The sequence below is a fragment of the Caretta caretta genome, chromosome 2 (assembly GCF_965140235.1).
Source record: "Caretta caretta isolate rCarCar2 chromosome 2, rCarCar1.hap1, whole genome shotgun sequence".
NCBI classification, from domain to species: domain Eukaryota; kingdom Metazoa; phylum Chordata; order Testudines; family Cheloniidae; genus Caretta; species Caretta caretta.
In genome coordinates, this window is record NC_134207.1 from 247,558,388 (window position 1) to 247,581,955 (window position 23,568).

Sequence of the window (23,568 nt, forward strand, 5' to 3'; positions counted from 1 at the left end):
TGAAAAAAAATAGCAAGTTTGCACATACTCAATAGAAACCTAGATTTGAGCAGCTAAATTCCCTGAAGATTCCATCCACAATGGGCAGTCTCCAGCCAAGAACTGAGCAGGACTTTCCCTGAAACCACAGCTCTGGGTTGCTGGAGGCTGTGCCAGGTCTGCACACCTAAATTGAGATCAGGGACACACACTCCCCTGTGCTCTCAATGACCACTCTGCTGGGCTCAGGCAGCATGGAGGAGGAAGCTGGTTGATTTGAATGTAGAGGGAGACAAAGCAGACCTGTTGGTTTAGTAGAACTGGCACAAGGAGCCCAAGGGGAAAGGGAGGAGGGACTGGCTGGACAAGGAGAGTAGGACTGGGAGCCAGTAGGTGGAAGAGGAGACAAATCAAATGAGTAACTGGGGAGAGAGCCTGGGCAAGGAGACTGTGACAATGGGTGCAGGAGCATGTGTATGTGGAGGGGGCGGGATGGACACTGAAATTAGACACGGAGCTTTGGCATGGGAAGCCAGAGGGAATGGGGAACATGCATGGGACGTAATGGTAGGCCAGGGCGGGGACAGAGATCAGATGAAGAGCTGGGAGGGGAAACTGCGACTGGCTGGGCACTGGGGCTGGAGACAAAGAGCTGGGAATGACTGGGCAAAGAGACGGACTGGGATTAGAAGCCTGAGTGGAGAGTGGGACTAGCTAGATGAGTAGAATGGAACTGAGACACAGAGCCAGGGTGGGAAAGAGAGAACTGGAACAGGGACAGATGGGGTCATACTGTGGGGGAAAAGATGGAAGAGCACAGTCCCCTCCAGAGTCTGGAATGGAACCCAAGACAGCCTGGTCCCATCATTCCCCTGTCGTCAGCAAATACCTGCAAAATCCACTGGCAAAATGTCCCATATTCCCCTCTAGTGCTAATTCGCACAGAGGATGGCAATCTACTATTGCTACCAGTTACTCCTAATTACAAAGGTGTGTGTGGTGGCTCTGAAGGTTCCAACACTGCTGATGAATGATGTGGGTGTCTACTAGATGCCAGATTTTTTTTTCCTGTTTGCTTTTTAAAAATACCAAGAAATTACACACACAGTGTTCAAAGAACTTTAAGGCTGCAGAGTTGAACACTCAAAAGTTAGGAAATATCAGAATTAAGGTTTGCTGTCCAAGCTTAATTTGAGCCCTTGTGTATATGCATTATGATACAGTCTTAAATTACATGATCACATACTTTTTTTCAACCAGACCCTAGGCATTTCCCAACTTTTGAGTGCTTGACTTTGCAACAATGGTCTTTTAATTTTTGTGTGTGTATAATATATACTAACTAATCAGAAAACCCCAGGTATTGAATAATGCTAATATATGTATTGTGAATCCTCTTTACTAAAGTAGCCCACACTAACAAAAAATGGTCTGTAGACATACTAGAACTATAATCCCATCTGATCTCACAACCTAATCAGGGTTACATCCAATTAATACCCTGATTGGAGACCTCTAAGAACACCTGTGTCATGCAGGAAGCTGTAGCACTGATAATGGGAGACAGCAGGCTTCCCTTTGAGTCAATACTGAAACAATTCCCCAGTATGGTGCTTAGGAGCACAATGCTGTCAGAGTTCTATCTTTCAGGTAAGACACCACAGGAGTCCTAATTCCTTGTGGAAAAGATCCCAAGGCACTTTTTCAGAAAAGGGGCAGACTCCAATTTAGGAATATGATTTTAGGCGGTTTGTAAATCCTTCACAATGAAAAGTCCTAAATAAGGGTACATTACTTTCTAGCATACAGAGTATTTTATGACCACAATGAATCCTACTATAATCTAGCATACAGAGTATTTTATGACCACAATGAATTCCTTATAGTTGTTTTCAAATTATAAGAAAACCATACTCACATTCCAAATTTTCAATATAAAGGTTTTCAAACTCTCGCTCTATTTGCCCAAAAAGCTCCAGAAGTGTATTCCGAACAGATGAAGGAAGTTTAGTATCCTAGAGGGGAAAAAATGTTAACACTGATACCAAGTTTTAAGTTTACTTCTTAAACTATCAGCAATTAATTCTGTAAATATTGCAGTTATGATATAATATGAATGTTGGGGTGCTGAGCACCAAAGACATTTGTTTTAATAAAAAAAATCATTTCTGAACATTAGTTTGTTAGCAGAGCATTTAAATTATTTTTCTACTGTAGCATGCTTATATTTTCACTTAGTCTGATGCTGAAGAGTAAGACAAAATATGGTACTTTACTGTGGTGACCTGAATTTTTTAACTGGTATTTTGTTTAAATAAAGCTATTCAATACCTAGCAAGTTATAAAACAACATCATACATTTTAATTTCTTATTACATTTTTAATAGAGCAAGTCAGCAGATACATGGGCAAAAGTAAAAACATTAATTCTTCAAGTAATTTTAGCTGTAATAATTAAAAGCCTGAAACCCCAAGACTTCTTGGAATCACAAGTTCAACTGCTGTCAACTCACACCCTCCCGGCTGCATGAGATTTTTTTTTTTATTTAAATTCCAAAGGAAAGTTTGCTTTTAACAAAACATTCTCCAGCAGTGTTGGCACTCCAAATAATGCAACATTATGATGACTGGAAATTAAATTGAAGAGAAAGGAGTTTATTTTCTTTGTCCAAGATAAACTTTCAAGTTGAACTGAAAGAAAGAACAGAAGTGGAGCCAACGTCCCTGCACCAGCCCAAACATAGTGTAGCTGAAAACCAGACTCCATTTTCCTCTCATCTACAGCCTTTTATATCACCATCCTCCTAATTACCCAAGTTTTCAACTTGTGATTCTATTCCGGTCTCTCCCTATATATATAGGCTGTAAGCAAGTCACATCTGATTTCCTGACATCTCAAAATCTCAGTCATTCACACCTCCATGGCTAAAATTCTTGCTTCCTACTGACCAGTACAGCCTCTTCTTGCTCTGCTCAAGTTCATGAAAAATGCCATAGCTAAAATCTTCTTTTCCACAACTAACACCACTCCCTCTCAAGTCTTTCACTGGTCTTCTTTCAGTGTCTACATCAAAATTTCCTCATTCTCAGCTTCAAGATTTTGCACAGCTATCCACTGCCTACCTCTCTGTTCATTTCTTCCTACTCCTCCGCATTACCTTCACTCTGTTCAAGTCTCCTGTCCCACTGTTCCTTTTGTATCATTTTATGCTACCTTAATGCCGTCTAAATTCTCTTCATTCAAATACCTATTTAAAAAAAGGGGAAAAACTCACCAACTTTCCCCAAAACCTACCCAGGTTAATCACCATAAGAAAATTATTCTCCCAACTTTCAGCAAAAACACAAGTGTGAGTGGCACTGAAACCTAAGTGTAGCTTCCCAGACCTAACTTAAAGGAGAGGAGATGTTTACTCTTTCAGAAAGAGTTTTTTCACCTAGTAATCTGGCATCTTCAGTTAAACAGGTTTCAACAAACAACTCAAAGGTATAAACAATTTGACTAAACCTCCCCTTGTAAAAGGGAAACTACAGCACCAATTTCAATCTCTTAACTCAATCTCAACAGTTCTCCCATTCTCCAGTACAGAGGAAAACTGGTATTTGTAATGTGAAACACAAGCAAGAAAACTCTTGGGCTGTATTTTACACATAATAAAGGCTTCATTTTCACACTGTTTTCCCTGTAAAGGAGAAATATCAAACCTGCTGGGTTAAATGAATTTCTTATTTTCTGCTAGAGAGCAATTTATACCAAGATGCTGCTTGTTTTTTCCTATGTAAATGGTTTTATAAATTAAAAGTGTGTGTATTATGTTATAGCTTAAGGTGTTTCCAGTTTATGAAGCAGTCATACCTTGGAAGTACAAAAAATGAATAAAAAAGTTGAAGAGTTTATTTGCTTGAGATGTGGTTATTACCTAAAACAGGAAGCACTCTCCAATTGTAATAAACAAAGTATCAAATTAAATACATACAAAACAAAACGGGTTGCCAAACTTCAAAAAACATTCACTTTGAACAGTTAGCTATCCTGGCCACCCATCATCCATCTCCTCTCTCCTTTCATCTCATTATTTCTAATACATCTCCTTTCCTCCCTCCTCATCAAGACTCTTCTCTCCATAGTAAATGCAACACATTTCTTTACGCAGTATTCAGAACTGAATTCAAACAGATGAGCTGGGATACTTCTCTGTATACACAAATGTGACAGTTATTCAAGAGAGGAAGGGTGTTCTTGTGGTAAAACCACTGGACAAGGACTTAAATGATCTAGGTTCAATTCTAAGCTCTGCCACAGAATTCCTGTATTGACCTTAGACAAATCTCTTGTTGTTTCATCGGCCCATTTGCAATATGGGGATATCTAGTACTTTTCTCCCACTCTATGTCTTATTTAGATAGTAATGTCTTTGGGACAAGCAATTTTCTCACACTCTGAGCAGTGGGATTTCTCTGTGCTGTTCATAATACAAATAGTTCTGCTACCAAGGCCTTTAGCTGCTTTGCTGAAAGAAGGTGAGTAAACCAGAAGAAAGTAGGTAATGAATCAAAACGATTTAGCTTCTTTAAAAGATATCATTTCACTTTCATCAGTTTTACAGGACATTTTTTGTTTCATCAGCTTTACAGGACATTCTCTCATACATGCTGGAATCTCTTTAGATAGACAAGCTGAAACAACTGTCTGTTGAAGACAAACTACTTAGAATTGCTAAATACAAAAGTGTACTAGAGAAGGAGGATTATAAATAGCCAGAACAGAGTGAAAAACAGCTATACACAGTGATTATGCAAATCACTATGAGTTACCTAGACTCAATGAATTGCCTATTTGGGGCAAAATTGTGTATTTATGTCTCTGTTAAAATATCCTTGCACTACGGATGAGACATTTCTCTTTCCTTTCTTCTGTTGTTGATATTACACAATAACTGAAGGTGAGCTATTAATTGTGTGTGTTATATTTTCAGTTTGCCAGTTGTAGGTTTTATTTTAGAGTAGTTTTCACTAAAGTGAGAATTATTACACTCACAAGATATAAAGCAGCAAATTTAGTAATACCTCTGAGTGCTTTAAGCATATGAGAAATAATTTCCATAGCTCAAAACTCTGAGCCCTTAAACCACAATCATCTGCCTGACCAGGTGTTCCAATAGCCAGTAAAAGGTAAGTAAACTTAAGTTTCTCCAAAGATACATTTATCAGACACTCCAAATGGTGATGTCTCTGGAAAATGGGAACTAGCAAGACATGTTATAAATAGGATAAAGACCACCAAGTGACAGCATCTCTTAAATCCACATAAACCTATGTTAATGCAATATTAAGGCTGAAAACTGAAAATAATCTAACATGAACTCACCTACAGGAGTTATCCTGTGCACACCTGAATAAGTTTAGGTTAAAGTATGCAATACATGCAATGTAGCCACAATTACATTGAAAACATTAACTAACTTCCAGACTCATGCTTCAATTTGCAAACCTCAGAACGGGATTCATCACAAAACATTTTATAAAAAGAAAAGTGAAGAGGCAAAATCCAAATTTGTAATCATTTAAATTTCAAACCTCTGCCCCTATTTCCTATTTTAAGAAGCTACAAAGAGCACACTGCAGTCTGGTTTCAAAGTGGTAGCCATGTTACTCTGTATCAGCAAAAACAACGAGGTGTCCTTGTGGCACCTTAGAGACTAACAAAATTATTTGAGCATAAGCTTTCGTGAGCTAAAACCCACTTCATCAGATGCATGGAGTGCAAAATACAGTAGGCAGGTATAAACACACAGCACATGAAAAGACCCCTCCCCACCAGTTAGTAAGGCAACTCCCATCTTTTCACATGCTGCGTATTTATACCTGCCTACTGTATTTTCACTCCATGCATCTGATGAAGTGGGTTTTAGCCCATGAAAACTTTTGCCCAAATAAATTTGTTAGCCTCTAAGGTGCCACAAGGACTCCTCGTTGTTTTTGATTGTGCAGACTGTATCAGGTAAAAGGAAAACAGAGCCAGGCAACAAAAGCAAGTAGGTGTAGTCCCAGCTTCTGTTGTGAAGATGACAATAAAATAATGCTACCTACTAGCAGGGAAAAGGGAACTACCAACAGGCTGCACTGTCAGCTGCTTCAAAGGCTGTTTCGGAGAAAGCCTAAGCACTCAGATGAAAGGCTGAGGATAAAAGGCTCCCCAAGAGGCAACAACAGCTTACTTCACTTGGTGGGGAAGTGTACGCAACCAGGAAGTGACGTACCTAGAGTCAGCAGTCACTGAGGACAGAGCAATACTGGAGAAATCACTATAGAACGGAAAAATCTAGGTTAGGGGGGAAAAAAAAAAAAAAAAAACCTTTTTGGGGCTGGGGGTAGACAGGGGATGATGACTAAACTTCAGCAATGGAACAAATTACCATATATTTTCATAAAATAATAAAATTTAATCTAATCGGGATACCAAGGGGATTGACTTGATGACCCAATATACGTGCCAACTTTACTCAACCTCTAGTCTCAAAAACTACTTCGTTTTTTGTACAAACAAAAAACGTCAGAATTTAATGTCCCAGCACAGTCCATGACAAGACAGGACTGCGGATGGACAAGAACAACTGTTAAAGAAGGGAGACAAATTAATCAAGTGTGATCTACAAACAAACTTATACTGAAACAAAAGATGTGAATTTAAATCAATTTAGTTACCTTTAGTGCAAGTTAGCTAAAAATAACTTGAATCACTTTTACTGTGAAATAAAAAAGTGTCCACACACAGACTTGATCTGAAATAATCTTTTATAAAACAGATTTAATTAAAAGTTTGTATGTAGACCAGCCATTAGACAGAGTCATACAAATGTGCTTGTCAGCAGAATTTAGCAAATTTACCAGGAGCCTACAACTAAAGAAAGAGCCCTAGTCAAGGTCCTTAACCTAGGGTTAAAATGTAATGTAGACGCTCAAGCCCAGGGTTCCCTGACACAGGTCAGCTAACTCAAGTCCCACTAACCCTAGGCTTACATTGTTGGGCAGGTATACCCTTAGCTTAACAGCCTGCTAACTGTATTCTTTGATATTAAACAAAACTTCCCATCTTTAATTTAATATTTACCATATAAAAATACAAAATGTCAGCAGCTCTTAACCTCTCAAGCTTTGCCCTTGTTGTCCTGGTTGCTTTTAGACCAATGTCTGTAGTAATCCAAAATAACCTTTCTGCTCGGCCAGTATCTCAGCTGTCCCTTACCACTGCTTGTTTAAGTCAGGAAGGAAGGTAAGAAGATAGTCTCAGAAAGGACATTACCTACTCAGTACTTCTGAAAATATGAGACAAAAATGGATGTTTTATATAATGAGCTGAAAAAATACAGACTAACTGTAAGGTTTAACTTTAAACACAGTGAAGGTTTCTTTAGAAGTAAGTTACCAACTAATCCAAAACTTAGAAAAAGCTAGTTACCAACTCTAAATGAGTAACATTATGGGCTTGATTACAAGGATTTTTGCTTCCGTCTAGCAAAATGAAGCAATATACCTTTGTCTCCACAGAAAGGGTAACTTTTCAGAGAGCCTTGCACAGTTAGACCTATTTTTCCTTTGAAGATTTGTGACTACAAAGAAGTTCATGACTTCTTTTTCTGATATTTTGTTCTTAATATTTCAAAGTCATCTCTCCTGGACAATCCAGTTAGAAATCTGATATTCTTTGCCAAGTCCATATTGCCCAGTATATGAAGTTAATGGCTGTTTGGAACTTAATTGCATTATGTTCTTCCCACCCCATTTCCTTACAAATTCTACATTTGTATTGGAAGAGTTACTAAAGCATTCAAAATCACTTCAGGTTAAAATGGAGTCAAGTTTGTATCTGTTACCAGAGCTCTGGGCAGGTAAACGAAAGTTACACAAGATTCTTGGATTTGTCATTCTCTGCCCTAAAGGACGTGCACAATGATCTCATTTATACTTGAGCTGATTTGTACAGACTGTTTTTAACACGGCTTGATTGTTAAAACCAGCTACCCAATAAATGTGGCTAGGCTATGTTCTTAGGGGCATTTATTTTATGGAAGGGTATTACAGCATAATTTGTAAAGTTTTCCCATTAACATTTGTCCACTTAAAGTTCCAGTTTAACTAGATATTCTTCATGACTTAAGTCTGTATTTATTTTTCTGTACACAAAGAAATAAGACAGTTCCATTATTTATTTGTAAAGAGTTTTAAGAAATTAGTTCTTGAATATCAATCTGTTCGTTTACCTGCCCTTCCAACATCTCTCTTTGCAATCCCGTCCTTTCTTGCTCAGAACTGTTGGTTCTTCGTATAGAAAGACTGTGCGATTTGCGCTTCTGCTTTGCTTGCCGAGCAGTTGCACAACTTCCACTTTCTGTGGGCATTACTTCAAGGAAATAACTTCACTGAGGCGCCTATGATAAACTAAGGACAAGTATTAAGCATTACAATTTGCTCTAAGTAACAGGCCACGGTAAGAAGTATTTCTTGGAATGGAAACATTTAGGTCTATTGAATTCTAGTTTTGTTTTAGATTTCATTAAGCCCTTCCAGGAGGGACTGATTTCTATTAAAATTACAGCTGTAATTTAAGTAACTAATTTTTAAGAGAGTTTAAATATATGCATCTGAATAATCAGAAGTAGAGAATGGAATCACATTACACTGCACTTTTTCATTGGTTACTAACCCTCAACAAAATGAAAAAAATAATTTCACTATCTTGTGATAACTAACCACTTTCCAAATTAAAATCTAGAGATAGCTCCAAAATGCTTCCAGGAAACAACCAATATTCATATTGTATTTCACTGAAACACATGCAAAGTTAAAACCCAGCTGGAAAATGGAAGTACAGGGACTTGATAATTGAGGGACACTGTCAGGTTGCAAAATATATAAAACCACATTTGTTCATCTACACAATTCCATAAGTGTGCTTGCTTTTTACCTCTAATGATAGTAATTTAGAGTAAGGTTGAAAAATTTGAAAATCTAGTTTTTCAACATTCACTCAGCTTGTAGAGAGAGACTAGCCTTGTCAGTTTCACGTTTGTTTATAGTCAATTTCATTTAATTTTTAATTAGTCAAAACATTTCTATAAATATTAAGTTTCATAAGGCTGTTTAAACAAAAGCCAAGTTATATACCTGACAGTATCTCTTCAATTAAATTTACTATGCATGACCCACTGTGTTTCTCAATTTAAGAAAATCAAATTATTTATTGCATAAACTATTGGAATATATACTTTGTCAAAAATTTAGTTTAATTTTGAAAAAAATCCAGGAATTATAACAGTTGTTTTAAAACTGGTTTCAGTATCAGTTTCAAAACATTTAATTTTGTGCAATCTCAGTTTTACTATAAAGCAATTCAAATAACTTAAGTTCTCACTGATTTAAAACTTTGTTGATAATGTAACATTGAGATAACGGGAAAAAATATTCATTCTCCAGCCTTAATGATTTCTGAAAAAGTAATCACAACCCAAAGAATAGCTGCAGTAGTCTGCAGAGCAAAAGGAGAGCAGAGTTGGCACAGCTATTAAGGTTGAGTTATTAACTAAGTTTCCTAAAGAAGTTAATCAGAAGAAAAATTACATCAGATCCATGGCCATCTCCAGTTTAAGATCTGCCAAAATACTGAAGCTTGAGCAAGCTAGGAATGAGCACCATCACACTCTTTACAAGATTACATGTTAACTCATTTGGTTTTCAGCATTTTTAAATCCTGCATTATCAAATATTCAGCCAATGACAAAAGTAACTTACTGAAAAGTATTATGGACTAAGTAGACAATGTCCTTCAAATTGCTTTGATTTTTATTTATATATATAAAAATCAGTGTAAAAAAACAGTCTGCAGTTAAAAAAAATCTGATGGACTCCAACCGTTAGTTAAGGCTTGAATGCTTGCTCTCGCTCTCTCTCTCACACACACACTCTCTCTCTCTCTTTACTTAAAATACAAAGATTATTTTTAAAGGTTTTGGGCCCCTTGATGTATCATCTGTTCTAGGAGTCCCACTAAACTTCCAGTACCAAACCCACAATGAATCTAAAATAAAACCCAGGCTACAACAGTATCTTGGCTTCACTAAAATGCTTCCACTAAGTCTCACTGGGTACTTCGCATTGTTCCCTTACTCTCTTTTATCTGTGGTTTATTAGAAGGAACTAGTCACAACCAGGTTCACAAAATCATTGGGATGCAAGGACGAGGGAGAGAACTGTACTTTTGTGTAGGATGTTTCTCATTTCACCCAAAGTTTTTTTATTTATCACATAAAAGAAAACTTAGTTACATATAAAAATAGGATTGATGTAGCAAACAACTCTAAGATAGACCCAACAATTTATTTTCATCAGTTTGAAATGTTTCACTTCGAGTCATTGTCCTTGATCAACAAGGATGTCTAGATAGTTGCATTGAGGTTACACTACTCCCTTCAATGTGCACTGCCTTGGCTTATTAAAGGTATTTCATTTTGGTAGGTCTTTACAGACTTTACAATAGTCCTTTCTAGACTTCTTTCCCCCACTAGTTCTGGCAACTGCATACCCATACATTTTACATTGGAAAAAAAACAGACTAATAACTTGATACAGTCAACTGGGAGAAAAAAATCACTTCTCTCTGAAAAATGTGTACCTACTGTTACACCTAATATTACAATAACTGAAAGATTAGAGGAAAACATCATTTCTCTATTATTTCAACTTATTTTGTCCACATGATAGCATTCTAACACTTTCACTGATGATCAGTTGCACACTCTCTTTCTCATGCATCAGCACAACCACAAGACTCATGCACTACTCTGGAGACAGTTCACATGCACACTCTTCCCCAGCACTTGCATGGAAGTGTTTACTAGTACAGCAGCAGCAAAGCTGACATTGAATAGGCAGCAGGCAAGCATGTGCATAGAGAGGGAGGGAAGGAGGGAGGGGAAATAGAAGGGACCAGCTTAAGTACATTCAGAGTTGTTGCTCTTGTGCCCACCATAAAAACCTTTAGTAAAGGAGCAAAAAAACAACAAAAACCCCGATAAAGATTTTTTAAAAAATTTAAATAGTATATGTTGGTTTTAGATTTGTTTAAACAATTAGCTAATTCAAACTGTCAAGTTGACAATATCCCTTTAAATATCCATATGAAAACATTTTCAAAATTGTAAAAATGATTTTTTAGTCAAAAAGGTAAACATGTGATCACAATATAAGCTACATTTTCTATGATGTAGGCTTTACAAAAAATGTCTTTGGCAATATGATCCTACAGCATAAAACAATAAAGGTGCTCATTACTGGCAGTTACCTGGATGCCCCTTATTAGATAATGCTTTCAAACAGTTAAAGTTACCTGTCCAGAGTATCAGTGTCATGTTACATATCCTATGAAAACCATATTAAATATTGATTAGTAAACAGCACATAAACCGAAGTCTTTCACATCTTTAGCAACTAAAACATGCCAGACTTAAAAAAATAACCGCACGTCAATACTAAGCACCATATTTGACCCAAACAGGGAGAAAGACTTAAAATTGTCATGTTATATAGTTAGTCTGATTAGTCAAGTATATTGGCTTTTCTTCCTGCTGATTCAGGAAGTGGTATCAATGGTTTCTGAAAAGAGCCATACCCATCTCTCCTCCGCTGATAGAGCTACCTGGCTGAAGAGCCAGCATGGGTCAATGATCCACTTGCCTCCTGAACCCTGGTTCCAAACCAAACAGAACTTCTCAAAGCTAATTCTTAGTGTAAAAGGGGGACAGCTGATCAGGAATAAACAAACAATCTGTACAGCAGCAGGATCTAATACTGCAACATTGTTAAACAGCATTCTAGCTGCATTTTAGAATGCTGATACAGATGTACTATAGAATCAGCACAATGAGTATCTATACTCATTCTGCCAAGAAGCTTCGGACAGCTCAAGTGTTACAATAAATGCCTGGATAGTATTTTCTCCCACAGTGATTTCTCAAAGCCTTAACTTAATAAAGATGTGTGTCCAACTCATTTGCTACCAATCAGCACAAGCAGGGACAAACGATGTACTCTGGAGAATAGCCTAGTTGTGAATAATCACCTATTCTTACAATGCCATATTATTCATATATTTCAATTATCCTTTTTTGATACAACTAATAAACATTTTAAAATGTGAGAAAGTAAAGCCCTATCACCTACCGTTCTGTGATAAAAGTTACCATATATTGACTCAATTATAGTATTTTGTTAGCGTTGGAATAGATTTGTGTAACAAATTATTGTTGTGCTTTATTGGACTATGATGATGAAGCAGCAGTCACTAATTCAAATTAAGGTGCAAACTAGTATTAGACTTCCATTCTTTTCAGAAAGGCACGTACTGCAACAATAACCTACTCTGCTTGCATGTTTCTTCCCTGTTGTTCGTTGTTCAGGAGTTGAACAAGTTGTGTAATGCAAGGAAAGAATGCAAGGGGCAAGCTTGTTGCTGCAAGCCAGAGAGGAAATCCGTTTTAGGCAGTGTCAGAGTGCCGATGGAATGACTAAAGCACTGCAGCTCCTTTTTTGTTCTTTCAAAAAAACAAAAAAGAGTTGGGAAAAAACATGGAGGTGCTCAGGGAGAATGAAGAGTTTACAGCAAGATCTCTTTTACCTAAGAACGAAGTTCATTTTCCTCATTCCCTGCTCAATTTTGTTAAATTCTATCTATATTGATATTGAATACTTTAGAGGGAGATTTTCAAAAGCAAATAAGGAATGTAGTAGTCCCATTACCTTTTGCTCCTAAATCCCTTACGTACTTTTGAGTATCTCCCTATCAAACATTAAGTTTCAGAATAACAACTACCTATTTTAGTGTGCAGTACATAATGAAGTAGATCTGAAAGTTTCTTATTGTTGAACAGGAGGATAATCGCGAAAATGAAGTCCGATTAAACAGGTTGATTTCAAACACTTTTAAGTCATTGTTTTCCCACAGGTCATGTTTGAAAATAAGAGTGATTAATTATTTTTTGGCAAGCCTTTCATTGTATGTGACTGATTTTGAAATTAACAAAAATTTTTAATTGAATTCCTAGCTTATGCAGTTATGTTCTCAGTGTCCATACAGCTCCAGAAATTAGTGGGAACACAACGGTTCCATTTCGAGGTACTCTGTGAACACTTTATTTTCGGGTACATTGACAACTCGCAACTCCCTCATGAATTCAGTGGGAGTTCCAAGCGTTCAGCAGATTTGAAAGTCAGGCCAACTGGCTTTTTAGGATAAAAGAATAGTTGTTTCTTCTAAATCAATACACATTTAAACATTATACCATATTAGATATCATAGTAGCAATGCTAAAGCGAAGGATAATCATTGTAAGGATGATAAAATATTTAATCTACTTGACACTTATTACAAGGCTAATTTAGTTTCAACATACATTGTAGCATATTATCATTTAGAAAACAAAATTATAGACTGCAACACAGGCACTATCAATTTCAACATTACATACACAATACATTCATTTAATTATGGCATAACTAACATTGCAGTTTTCTTTAAAAACCAGACAGTGAAAGTGTAAGCCCTCAGTAGCTATTGTGACAACATATTTACTTGCTATATCAAACTACTACATTTTTTCAGTATTCTGTTACTTTTAGAAGGGTCAGAAAGGAGAAAGGAACCTCTCCAGGGATGGTAACTGAACTTCCCATTTGGCCAGCTGACACATTACTCTGTTAAATGCCATGACTTGAAATGCCATGGCTGGAAAAGTTAACTAGGCAGCTACTAGCCAGAGGACTCAGCCAACTAGACAAGGGCCAATGTGAAAGACAGTAAGAGAACCCACTAGTGAAGTTCAAGAGCAATGTACTGGTGAAAAGCCCAGCCCTCATTCCCATGTTCTGAAGAGGCAGTAAATACTGCCCCAGATCCATCTCAGGGCTCCATCTTTCATTAGCCTATCTGAAATCTGTTATCCAACAACAATTATGTGGATCCCATCTTCATAGTATCCAAGTGCTAGATAATTATATGGAAGGTAGGGAATTATCTCTATTTCATAGATGGAGAACTGACACAAATGGTAGATGAAATTATTTGCCCAAGGTCACACACAGCAAGTCTATGACTGCGCTAGGAACTGAAAGCAGGTCTCTTGAGACTCCATCTAATGCTCTACCTCACATGATATCGACTCAGTGCCTCCCACTGTAAAGCAAAGTGACACCATCCTTTTAAATGTATGAATTTATTCTCTCTCAAGGGATTATTTTTCACCTGGAATAGTAATACGGAAGTGTTGAAGACTTTTTTAAAAAATATGGTCTCACAGCGCAGTGTCTAGCCTCTGACAACAGCTAGACCTAGAAAATGTAAAATTTTGATATATTGAAGGTGGACAAGTCTCTAAATCTACCCAGTAGACAAATTCATAGCACATCTTTATTGCTTCAATTTAACACACAGAAATAAAGCTCACCTCTCTAGGTACAACACTGGCTATCCAACAGCACACTAGTTCATATTAATGATATTTTCACAGTGACCTGATAACTTTATGCAAGACTTTTGAAGGAACAACTTTTCTTCAGTGAATCGCTGCCTGATATTACAGTAAGGTATGTAAGTGGCCTCCATGTTATTTCAACAGATTTTAATTCCTTAGAAAGATACAAACTACCTCCCTCCAAACAATTCTGGATGTCTCAAATTCATGCATCACAATGCAAATCTAACAGTAGGGTACAGTCTTCTTGTAAATCAAATGGAAAAGGGCTTTTTTTTTTATGGCTACAGCTATCTGATCATCAAGAAGCAATGAGGAATCCAGGTGAACACAAAGACTATGAGTATTTGAGGAACTATTATTCTTATCGGGTAGAACTTAGGCATCTCATTCATGGGCCAGGACCTCACTGTGTTAGTGTAGCGGGGTGGTCACCCCTCTCCGGCCCTGAAGGGGTTAAAGCAGCCCTGGAGAGGGCTGTGGCTGGGAACAGCTAGGCTGATTGGGGGAAGTAGCCATAGCTGGGGCCACACCCCAATCAGGCCACAGCTGGCCCTATAAGAGGGCTGAGGTCCAGGAACTGTAAAGAGTCTCACCCTAGCCCTGTAGTGGGAAGGGCTAGCTGCCTGGGAACAAGGTACCTAGAGCCAGAGCACTGCTGGGGAAGGGCAAAGGGAGCTGGGGAGCTCCAGCCTGGTAAACCTGCAGGCCTTGGTAAAGGCCCAGAAAGGTACTGGGGCTGCAGAGGGGGAGCCGGGGAATAGGCAGAGGCAGCTGGTCCTAACCCCTTGCCAACCATGAGTAGCCATTACACTGCAGTCTGCCACAGTGAGCAGGGGTTAGATGATGACTGGCAGTAGCCACTGAGGCAAGGTGGGTTTAGAGGGTTGGGAGATCCCCTGGGAGGGGAGACCCAGAGTGTGGGGATACTGCTGGGGCAGAACCCTGAGGAAAAGGGCACCAGGGTCCAGTGGCAGGTGAGACACTGGCCAGGAGGAGGCACCGCACCGGTGAGTCATCGCCCCACTACAGTTAGGTACTGGATAAACAGTATCTGGGTGTTGAAAACACTCAGTAGCTAAATTGCTATTATGCTCTTAAAATTTAATTTTTAAAAATAGACTAATCCCTAAGCAATAAACCTCTTGTGTGTACCTTACTTAGCTATTGGATAACTGTTTAACCAATAAAAAACAGTTAACAAAAAACACATAACAAGGACTCTCTAAGGGTAATACTTCTCAGTAAGATCACTCAAGTACTAGCAAGAATAATCCAACATTTGTACAACACCTTGTCTCAAAGCATTTGTAAGTGCACTAACTTATCAACTATACACAACAAAAACTCAAATGCTATTCAAATGGCACACACAAACACTGCAATGTCCAATCCTCCCAACTTCAAACATTAAGTGAAACTCTAAAACTGGTCAAACATAACCCAGAGAACATCCAAACTGAGCACTGCTCTTTAAATTACAAAAAGATTGTCAACTCAACACCACATTATGTAGCATCTGTCAATGAATCAGGAATAGACAACAATGACCAGTGGTTACTGGAAGAACCTCTAGCATACTGTGAGTCTCTCCTGACAAATGCTTGATAAGGTGGCCTAGTGGATAGAGCACTAGAGTGGGACTTAGAACACCAGGGTTCTACTCCCAACTCTGCCATTGACTTGCTGGGAGACCTTGGAAAAGTCAATATACCTCTCTGTGCCTCAGTTTTCCCATCTGACACTTACCTCCTTTACAAAGGATGAAAAGACTATTTCTGTATTATTACAATGATCCAAGGATTCTGTCATTTTTACACTTTGGCAAGCTATGCAAGTATTACCATGTGAATAAAGGTTTTAGAGTGGTAGCCGTCTTAGTCTGCATCAGCAAAAAAAACAAGGAGTACTTGTGGCACACTAGAGACTAACATTTATTTGGGCATAAGCTTTCACGGGCTAAAACCCACTTTATAGGATGCATGCAGTGGAAAATACAGTAGGAAGATATATATATATATATATATACACACACACACAGAACATGAAAACATACCAACTGCAACGAGACTAATCAATTAAGGTAGGCTATTATCAGCAGGAGGAAAAAAACGTTTGTAGCGATAATCAGGATGGCCCATTTAAAACAGTTGACGAGAAGGTGTGAGTAACAGGAGGGGGAAAATTAATACAGGGAAATAGTTTTTACTTTTTGTAATGACCCATCCACTCCCAGTCTTTATTCGAGACTAATTTAATGGTGTCCAGTTTGCAAATTAATTCCAGTTCTGCAGTTTCTCGTTGGAGTCTGTTTTTGAAGATTTTTTGTTGAAGAACTACCACTTTTAGGTCTGTAATTGAGTGACTGGGGAGGTTGAAGTGTTCTCCGACCGGTTTTTGAATGTTATAATTCTTGACATCTGGTTTGTGTCCATTTATTCTTTCGCGTAGAGATTGTCTGGTTTGGCCAATGTACATGGCAGAGGGGCATTGCTAGAACATGATGGCATATCACATTGGTAGATGTGCAGGTGAACGAGCCTCTTACGGTGTGGCTGATGTGATGAGGTCCTATGATGGTGTCCCTTGAATAGATATGTGGACAGAGTTGGCAACGGGCTTTGTTGCAAGGATAGGTTCCTGGGTTAGTGTTTTTGTTGGGTGGTTGCTGGTGAGTATTTGCTTCAGGTTGGGGGGCTGTCTGTAAGCAAGGACTGGCCTGTCTCCCAAGCTCTGAGAGAGTGAGGGATCATCCTTCAGGATAGGTTACTACTGTTACTCACACCTTCTTGTCAACTGTTTGAAAAGGCCCATCCTGATTATCACTACAAACTTTTTTTCCTCCTGCTGATAATAGCCTACCTTAATTGATTAGTCTCGTTGCAGTTGGTATAGCAACACCCATTTTTTCATGTTCTCTGTGTGTGTGTGAGATATATAATCTTCCTACTGTATTTTTCACTGCATGCATCCGATGAAGTGGGTTTTAGCCCACAAAAGCTTATGCCCAAATAAATGTTAGTCTCTAAGGTGCCACAAGTACTCCTTGTTTTTCATGTGAATAAAGTATTCTGTTCCAAACCAACCACTTCATCTCATGTTCAAGAAAACAGTTTCAGTATACACAATCTATTTAAGCATTAAACTAAGTTTTAAAATGAAGTGCATTAGGCCACTTCTCTACTGGGAAAGTATATTATAGTAGACAGCACTAATATGTTTTACTTAACATGATAAATAATTTAGTAACTAGTCGGGGAGAAAGTAAAGGGGTACAGGCCGGTATGGCGTACGGGTAAAAGGTAGCCGCCAGTACCACCCGTATCTCTGACTTTAAAGCGCTGCCATAGCAGCTCTTTAAGAACTCTGCTTAAAACGCTGCCGCGGCAGCACTTTAACATGGCTGCCCTTTTTGCGCCCCTCCTCCCCGCCACTGGCTGCCCTGCCAGATCCCTACCAGAAGGGCTGCCAATGGGGAGGCGCAAAAGGGGCAGCGAAGTTAAAGCACTGCCCCTTTTGCCCCCCTGCTGCCGACAGTGTGGGAGTGGGGGAAGAAGTAGCTGCCCCAGGGCTGCGATTTAAAAGGACCTGGGGCTCCTGTGGGCCAGTGAGCACAGATGGACTGGCTGGGGAATGCTGACCCCCCCCACACCCTCGCCCCTTCCGGGGGGAGAGGGCAGCACAACCCCATACCGGTAAGAGCTGCATTTTACTTTCACCCCTGTAACTCGTATAGACATGGACAAGTGATCTTTAAGAACATATTAGCTGGCATGCTTAATACTAATCTCTAGGGTTAACTACAACCAGCTAACATGTTTTTAAACAACTGTCCTCGTCCACATAAAACATTTAATGTTTAAGACACAAAGGGCTGGTCTATACTCAAACTGGAACCAGAGTAACTTAATCAGTTTTAACTCACAGTTTCAGTGCAAATCTACATATGGATAATTATTTCAGATTAAGAGTTTCCTATTTCAGTTTAATTTAAATTGGTTAAAAAAAATTTAAATTAGATCGGAATAGGACATTATTTCAAATAAGACTTCACACAGACTTTTACTGAAAAAACTTTAAATTTGTGAATTAAAAGTGATTTAATTTGGTTCTAGTTTGTACACAAGCCTCTCATTAAAAGAGTTCCTAGTGTGATGCATTTACCTAAACAAGCTGTAGAAAAGCACACAAAACAACAGAAGAGTGAGTGCAGTTTGGAAGCTGCCTAAAACTAAGTATGTTACTGATGAAACCAAGTTTCTATCAGGCAAACGTCATAAAAGGTACTAATTTTTTCTAAACCCACTTGATATATATAAATGAAGTGAGATTTTGCTGCGATGAAGGAATATTTTTAACACCACACATTTATGTTTCCCTGAAAGGTTTACTCAGTGGAGTTGAAATAAATTCAAAGGAGCTATGCCAGTTCATTAGCTAAACCTTCCATGAAACAGGGTTACTGACAAGAACGTATTAAAATGATGACTACAATTAAGTGTCAACTTTCGAATTTCATAGCATTTCCAATTTATCAAAGCTAAGACAGGTAAAAGTTTTTGCTCCAAACACAACATTAGGGATACAATAACTGCATTAATTCCTGAGATACAACACTTACTCTAGTCTTTATATAAAGACTTTCTATCTCCTAATTTTAGGAAGGAAATGAAACCCCACCTTTCCTTTCACTTAACAGTGTAAACGTGCTGATAACTCCTGGAAATTCATTGTGAAGCTTTCAAAGCTGAATTTATAAACACAGTTAAAAGATCTTTGTCACTTGTGGAAGAGCAATGATTTGCCTGGGTCCATAAAGTTTCTCCTCATGCCACTGCTGTACTGTATGCTAACTGAGCAGGGGCAGCACTTGACGCGATCTGTGTATGTGGAGTCTGTTAACGGTCATTTAACTCACAGAGGAAAATATAATAACGGAACTTCTTCAACGCAACTCGCCCCTCGCGGACTGGGCGTGTGACCAGCGCTCAGCCCTGAGCAAGGGGAAAGGGGGAGGCTATTTCTGCCGCGGCTCAGGGCAACAATTGTAAAATCAAATAGTCGCGGACAGTGAGGAGCTGACAGGGCACGGCCAGGGTCCATCGGCAGCACGCGGGAAACCCCTCTCGTCGCAGCATTTGGGGACCCTGGCAACGTCCCTCACCCGCGACTCAGAGCACCTGTGCCACCCTAGCTGTGCCGCCCTAGCTGTGCCCCCCAGCAACATTTCCCCCCCCCCCCTACGGCGCGCTCTCGCGCCGCCCCTCACCCACAGCCGGGGCCCGCTCAGACCCCTCCCCACCGTCACCCCGACCCCCGAGGGGGGGGAAAGGAAGCAGCCCCCCCTCCACCGCCGCAGAGGAATGGCGAGGGCCCCACCCCACCGGGAGAGAAGGGACGGTGTCCCGGGGAAAGGAAGCCGGCCCGGCGGGGAGGGGAAGGGAGGAACTGCTCTAAGATCCTCCCCCACCGGCCGCCTCGCCCGTCCCGACTCCGGGGGCAGCCTCCTCGGGCGCGAAAATGGCGGAGGGTCTGGGACCGGGCCGGGAGACGAGGCCCCGGCACTCACCTGTCACCAACGGCCAGGGCCGAGTCCCAAGTGAGCGCCGCGGAGGACCCGGGACAGGAGGGCGGGCGGGGCCGGGGCCTAGCGCGGAGGGGGGACGGGACACGCAGAAACAGGCGACAGCTGGTCCGAAGCGTCTCTGCACGAAGCAGCACCAAGAACCCGCTCGCAGGAGAAACCCGCCAACATCCGGCTCCCAGCGGAAGCGCCGCCTGCACCATAGAGAAGGGGGGGGCTGCGCAGAGCGTAGCGTGCGGGCAGCGCGGGGGCGGAGCAAAGGCCATGGGCGGGGCGGGCCGAGGGCCGCCCAGCATAGATCACTGGGCAGGAACCAGACATCAGGAATCACGCCTTTCAAAAAGCGGTGGGAGAGCACTTCAACCTGCCTGGCCGCTCAGTAACAGATTTAAGGGGGGCAATTTTGCAATAGAAAAGCTTCAAAAACAGACTCCAATGAGAAACTGCTGAGCTTGAATTAATATGCAAACTAGATACCATTAACTTGGGTTTGAATGGAGACTGGGAGTGGCGGGGTCATTACACATATTGAATCTATTTCCCCATGTGAAGTATCCTCACACCTTCTTGTCAACTGTCTAAATCCGTGGTCTTGATTATCACTACAAATTTTTTTTTCTCCTGCTAATAATAGCTCATCTTAATTAATTAGCCTCTCACAGTTTGTATGGCAACTTCCACCTTGTCTGTCTGTATGTATATATATACATATATCTTCTTCTTATATGTTCAATTCTATGCAACCAATAAAGAGGGCTGTAGCCCACAAAAGCTTATGATGTAATACATTTGTTAGGGTACGTCTATACTACGAAATTAGGTCAAATTTATAGAAGTCGGTTTTGTAGAAAACAGTTTGTAAAGTTGATTGTGTGTGTCCCCACACAAGTGCTCTAAGTGTATGTAGTCGGCGGAGTGTGTCCACAGTACCGAGGCAAACGACTTCCGGAGCGTTGCACTGTGGGTGGCTAGCCCACAGTTCCTGCAGTCTCCGCCACCCATTTGAATTCTGGGTAGAAATCCCAGTGCCTGATGGGGCTAAAACATTGTCGCGGGTGGTTCTGGGTACATATAGTCAGGCCCCCGTTCCCTGCCTCCCTCCATGAAAGCAAGGGCAGACGATCGTTTTGTGCGTTTTTTCTTGAGTTACCTGTGCAGATGCCATACCACGGTAAGCATGGAGCCCGCTCAGGTAACCGTCACCGTATATATCCTGGGTGCTGGCAGACGTGGTACTGCATTGCTACACAGCAGCAAATTGCCTTTTGGCAGCAGACAGTGCAGTATGACTGGTAGCCGTCATCGACATAGTCCTGGGTGCTCTTTTAATCGGGCGCCTGGGCAAACATGGGAGTGACTCAGCCAAGTAATTTCCCTTGTTCTGTCTCGTGGCTATTAGTCCGACCGGCAGTGCGTTGTCTTTTAACCTCCAGCCAGCAGAAGGTGATGGCTAGTCATCATACTGCACCGTCTGTTAGGATATAGATATTCAGGCCTGTCTGTAAAGGCCTATACTCTAAGAATGTAGGTGTATTCTTATCACTTGGCTAGTGATAGAGGTACAAAAGAAAGAATCAAAATCACTGTCTGCTTGTGTAAGGGCTTTCTCTTACTGTGACAGTCTGAGGCCCTATTCTTAGGCTAAGGCCTTTGGCTAAGCAACAGAGGCAGCCATAAGCTAGGAAGCAAACGGTCACATCCTCACATTCCAAACTAGTCACACTGAAATAAGGTGCTATTCGGCTGTTAGGAATACAATCCTGTCCTGATAGTTCCTATCACCTCCAGAGAAAGGGAAGTGCCTAGAAAATGTAAAAGGAAACTTAGTTTGATAGCATCCTGTCTGGCAAGAACTCACTTATCAATAGCTGGGATGTGAAATACTCACTTCTGTATTGTCTTGTCATTATAGTTCCCACTTTGCTATTGTTTGTCTGTATAATCTCTGTCTGGTTCTGTGATTGTTCCTGTCTGCTGTATAATTAATTTTGCTGGGTGTAAACTAATTAAGGTGGTGGGATATAATTGGTTACATAATCATGTTACAATATGTTAGGATTGGTTAGTTAAATTTTAGGAAAATGATTCGTTAAGGTATAGCTAAGCAGAACTCAAGTTTTACTATATAATCTGTAGTCAATGAGGAAGTGAGTGGGTGTGGGTGGAAGGGTGGGTGGGGGAGGGAGATGGGAACAGGGAAGGGGGGTAAGAAAATTGGAATCATGTTTTGCTAAAGGAGGGAAATGGGAACAGGGAATGGGAGTAAGGAAGTTGGAATCATGTTTGGCTAAGGGTAGGAATGGGAACAGGGACACAGGTGTAAGGCTCTGTGGTGTCAGAGCTGGGAAGGAGGATACTAAGGAAAGAAACTGGAATCATGCTTGCTGGAAGTTCACCCCAATAAACATCGAATTGTTTGCACTTTGGACTTCGGGTATTGTTGCTCTCTGTTCATATGAGAAGGACCAGGGAAGTAAGTGGGTGAAGGAATAAGCCCCCTAACACTGTCTTCTGCCGAGCACCCAGGAGATGATGATGGCTAGCGGTTGTACTGCACAGTCTGCTGCCAGCAAGATGTATAAAGATAGATGAAGTGGCTCAAAACAAGAAATAGACCAGATTTGTTTTGTATTCATTTTCTCCTCCTTCCCTCTGTGAAATCAACGGCCTGCTAAACCCAGTTTTGAGTTCTATCCTTGAGGTTTTGAGTTCTATCCTTGAGGGGGCCATTCAGTTTCTCGCAAAGCCACCCCCTTTGTTGACTTTAATTTGGGGGGAGGGATAGCTCAGTGGTTTGAGCATTGGCCTGCTAAACCCAGGGTTGTGAGTTCAATCCTTGAGGGGGCCATTTAGGGAACTGGGGCAAAAATTGGGGATTGGTCCTGCTTTGAGCAGGGGGTTGGACTAGATGACCTCCTGAGGTCCCTTCCAACCCTGATATTCTATGATTCCCTGTAAGCTAACCCTGTAAGCCATGTTGTCAGTCGCCCCTCCCTCCGTCAGAGCAATGGCAGACAATCGTTCCGCGCCTTTTTTCTGTGCGGACGCCATACCAAGGCAAGCATGGAGGCCGCTCAGCTCACTTTGGCAATTAGGAGCACATTAAACACCACGCGCATTATCCAGCAGCATATGCAGCACCGGAACCTGGCAAAGCGATACTGGGCGAGTAGGCGACATCAGCGCGGTGACATGAGTGATGAGGACATGGACACAGACATCTCTCAAAGTAGGGGCCCTGGCAATGTGGGCATCATGGTGCTAATGGGGCAGGTTCATGCAGTGGAACGCCGATTCTGGGCTCGGGAAACAAGCACAGACTGGTGGGACTGCATAGTGTTGCAGGTCTCGGACGATTCCTAGTGGTTGCGAAACTTTCGCATGCGTAAGGGCACTTTCATGGAACTCCTGAGGCGCAAGAATACCAAGATGAGAGCAGCCCTCACAGTTGAGAAGCGAGTGGCGATAGCCCTGTGGAAGCTT

General features: G+C 40.7%; 1 protein-coding gene across 2 annotated transcripts in view; it reads right to left on the reverse strand.

Moving 5' to 3' along the window:
- The window catches only part of WDR37 (WD repeat domain 37), a 66,003-nt gene extending 45,731 nt beyond the window's left edge, over nucleotides 1-20,272 (reverse strand). The window contains exons 1-4 of one of the 2 annotated variants that reach the window (XM_048837671.2): nucleotides 20,071-20,272; nucleotides 11,363-11,394; nucleotides 8,241-8,418; nucleotides 1,898-1,994 (exon numbers count right to left, since the gene is read on the reverse strand). In XM_048837671.2, the coding sequence (XP_048693628.1) occupies nucleotides 1,898-1,994; nucleotides 8,241-8,378 (235 nt within the window). In that variant the 5' untranslated portion in view covers nucleotides 8,379-8,418; nucleotides 11,363-11,394; nucleotides 20,071-20,272. The remainder of the gene's footprint in view (nucleotides 1-1,897; nucleotides 1,995-8,240; nucleotides 8,419-11,362; nucleotides 11,395-20,070) is intronic. The other variant, XM_048837670.2, reaches the window with a different exon arrangement.
- Nucleotides 20,273-23,568: the final 3,296 nt, after the last annotated feature.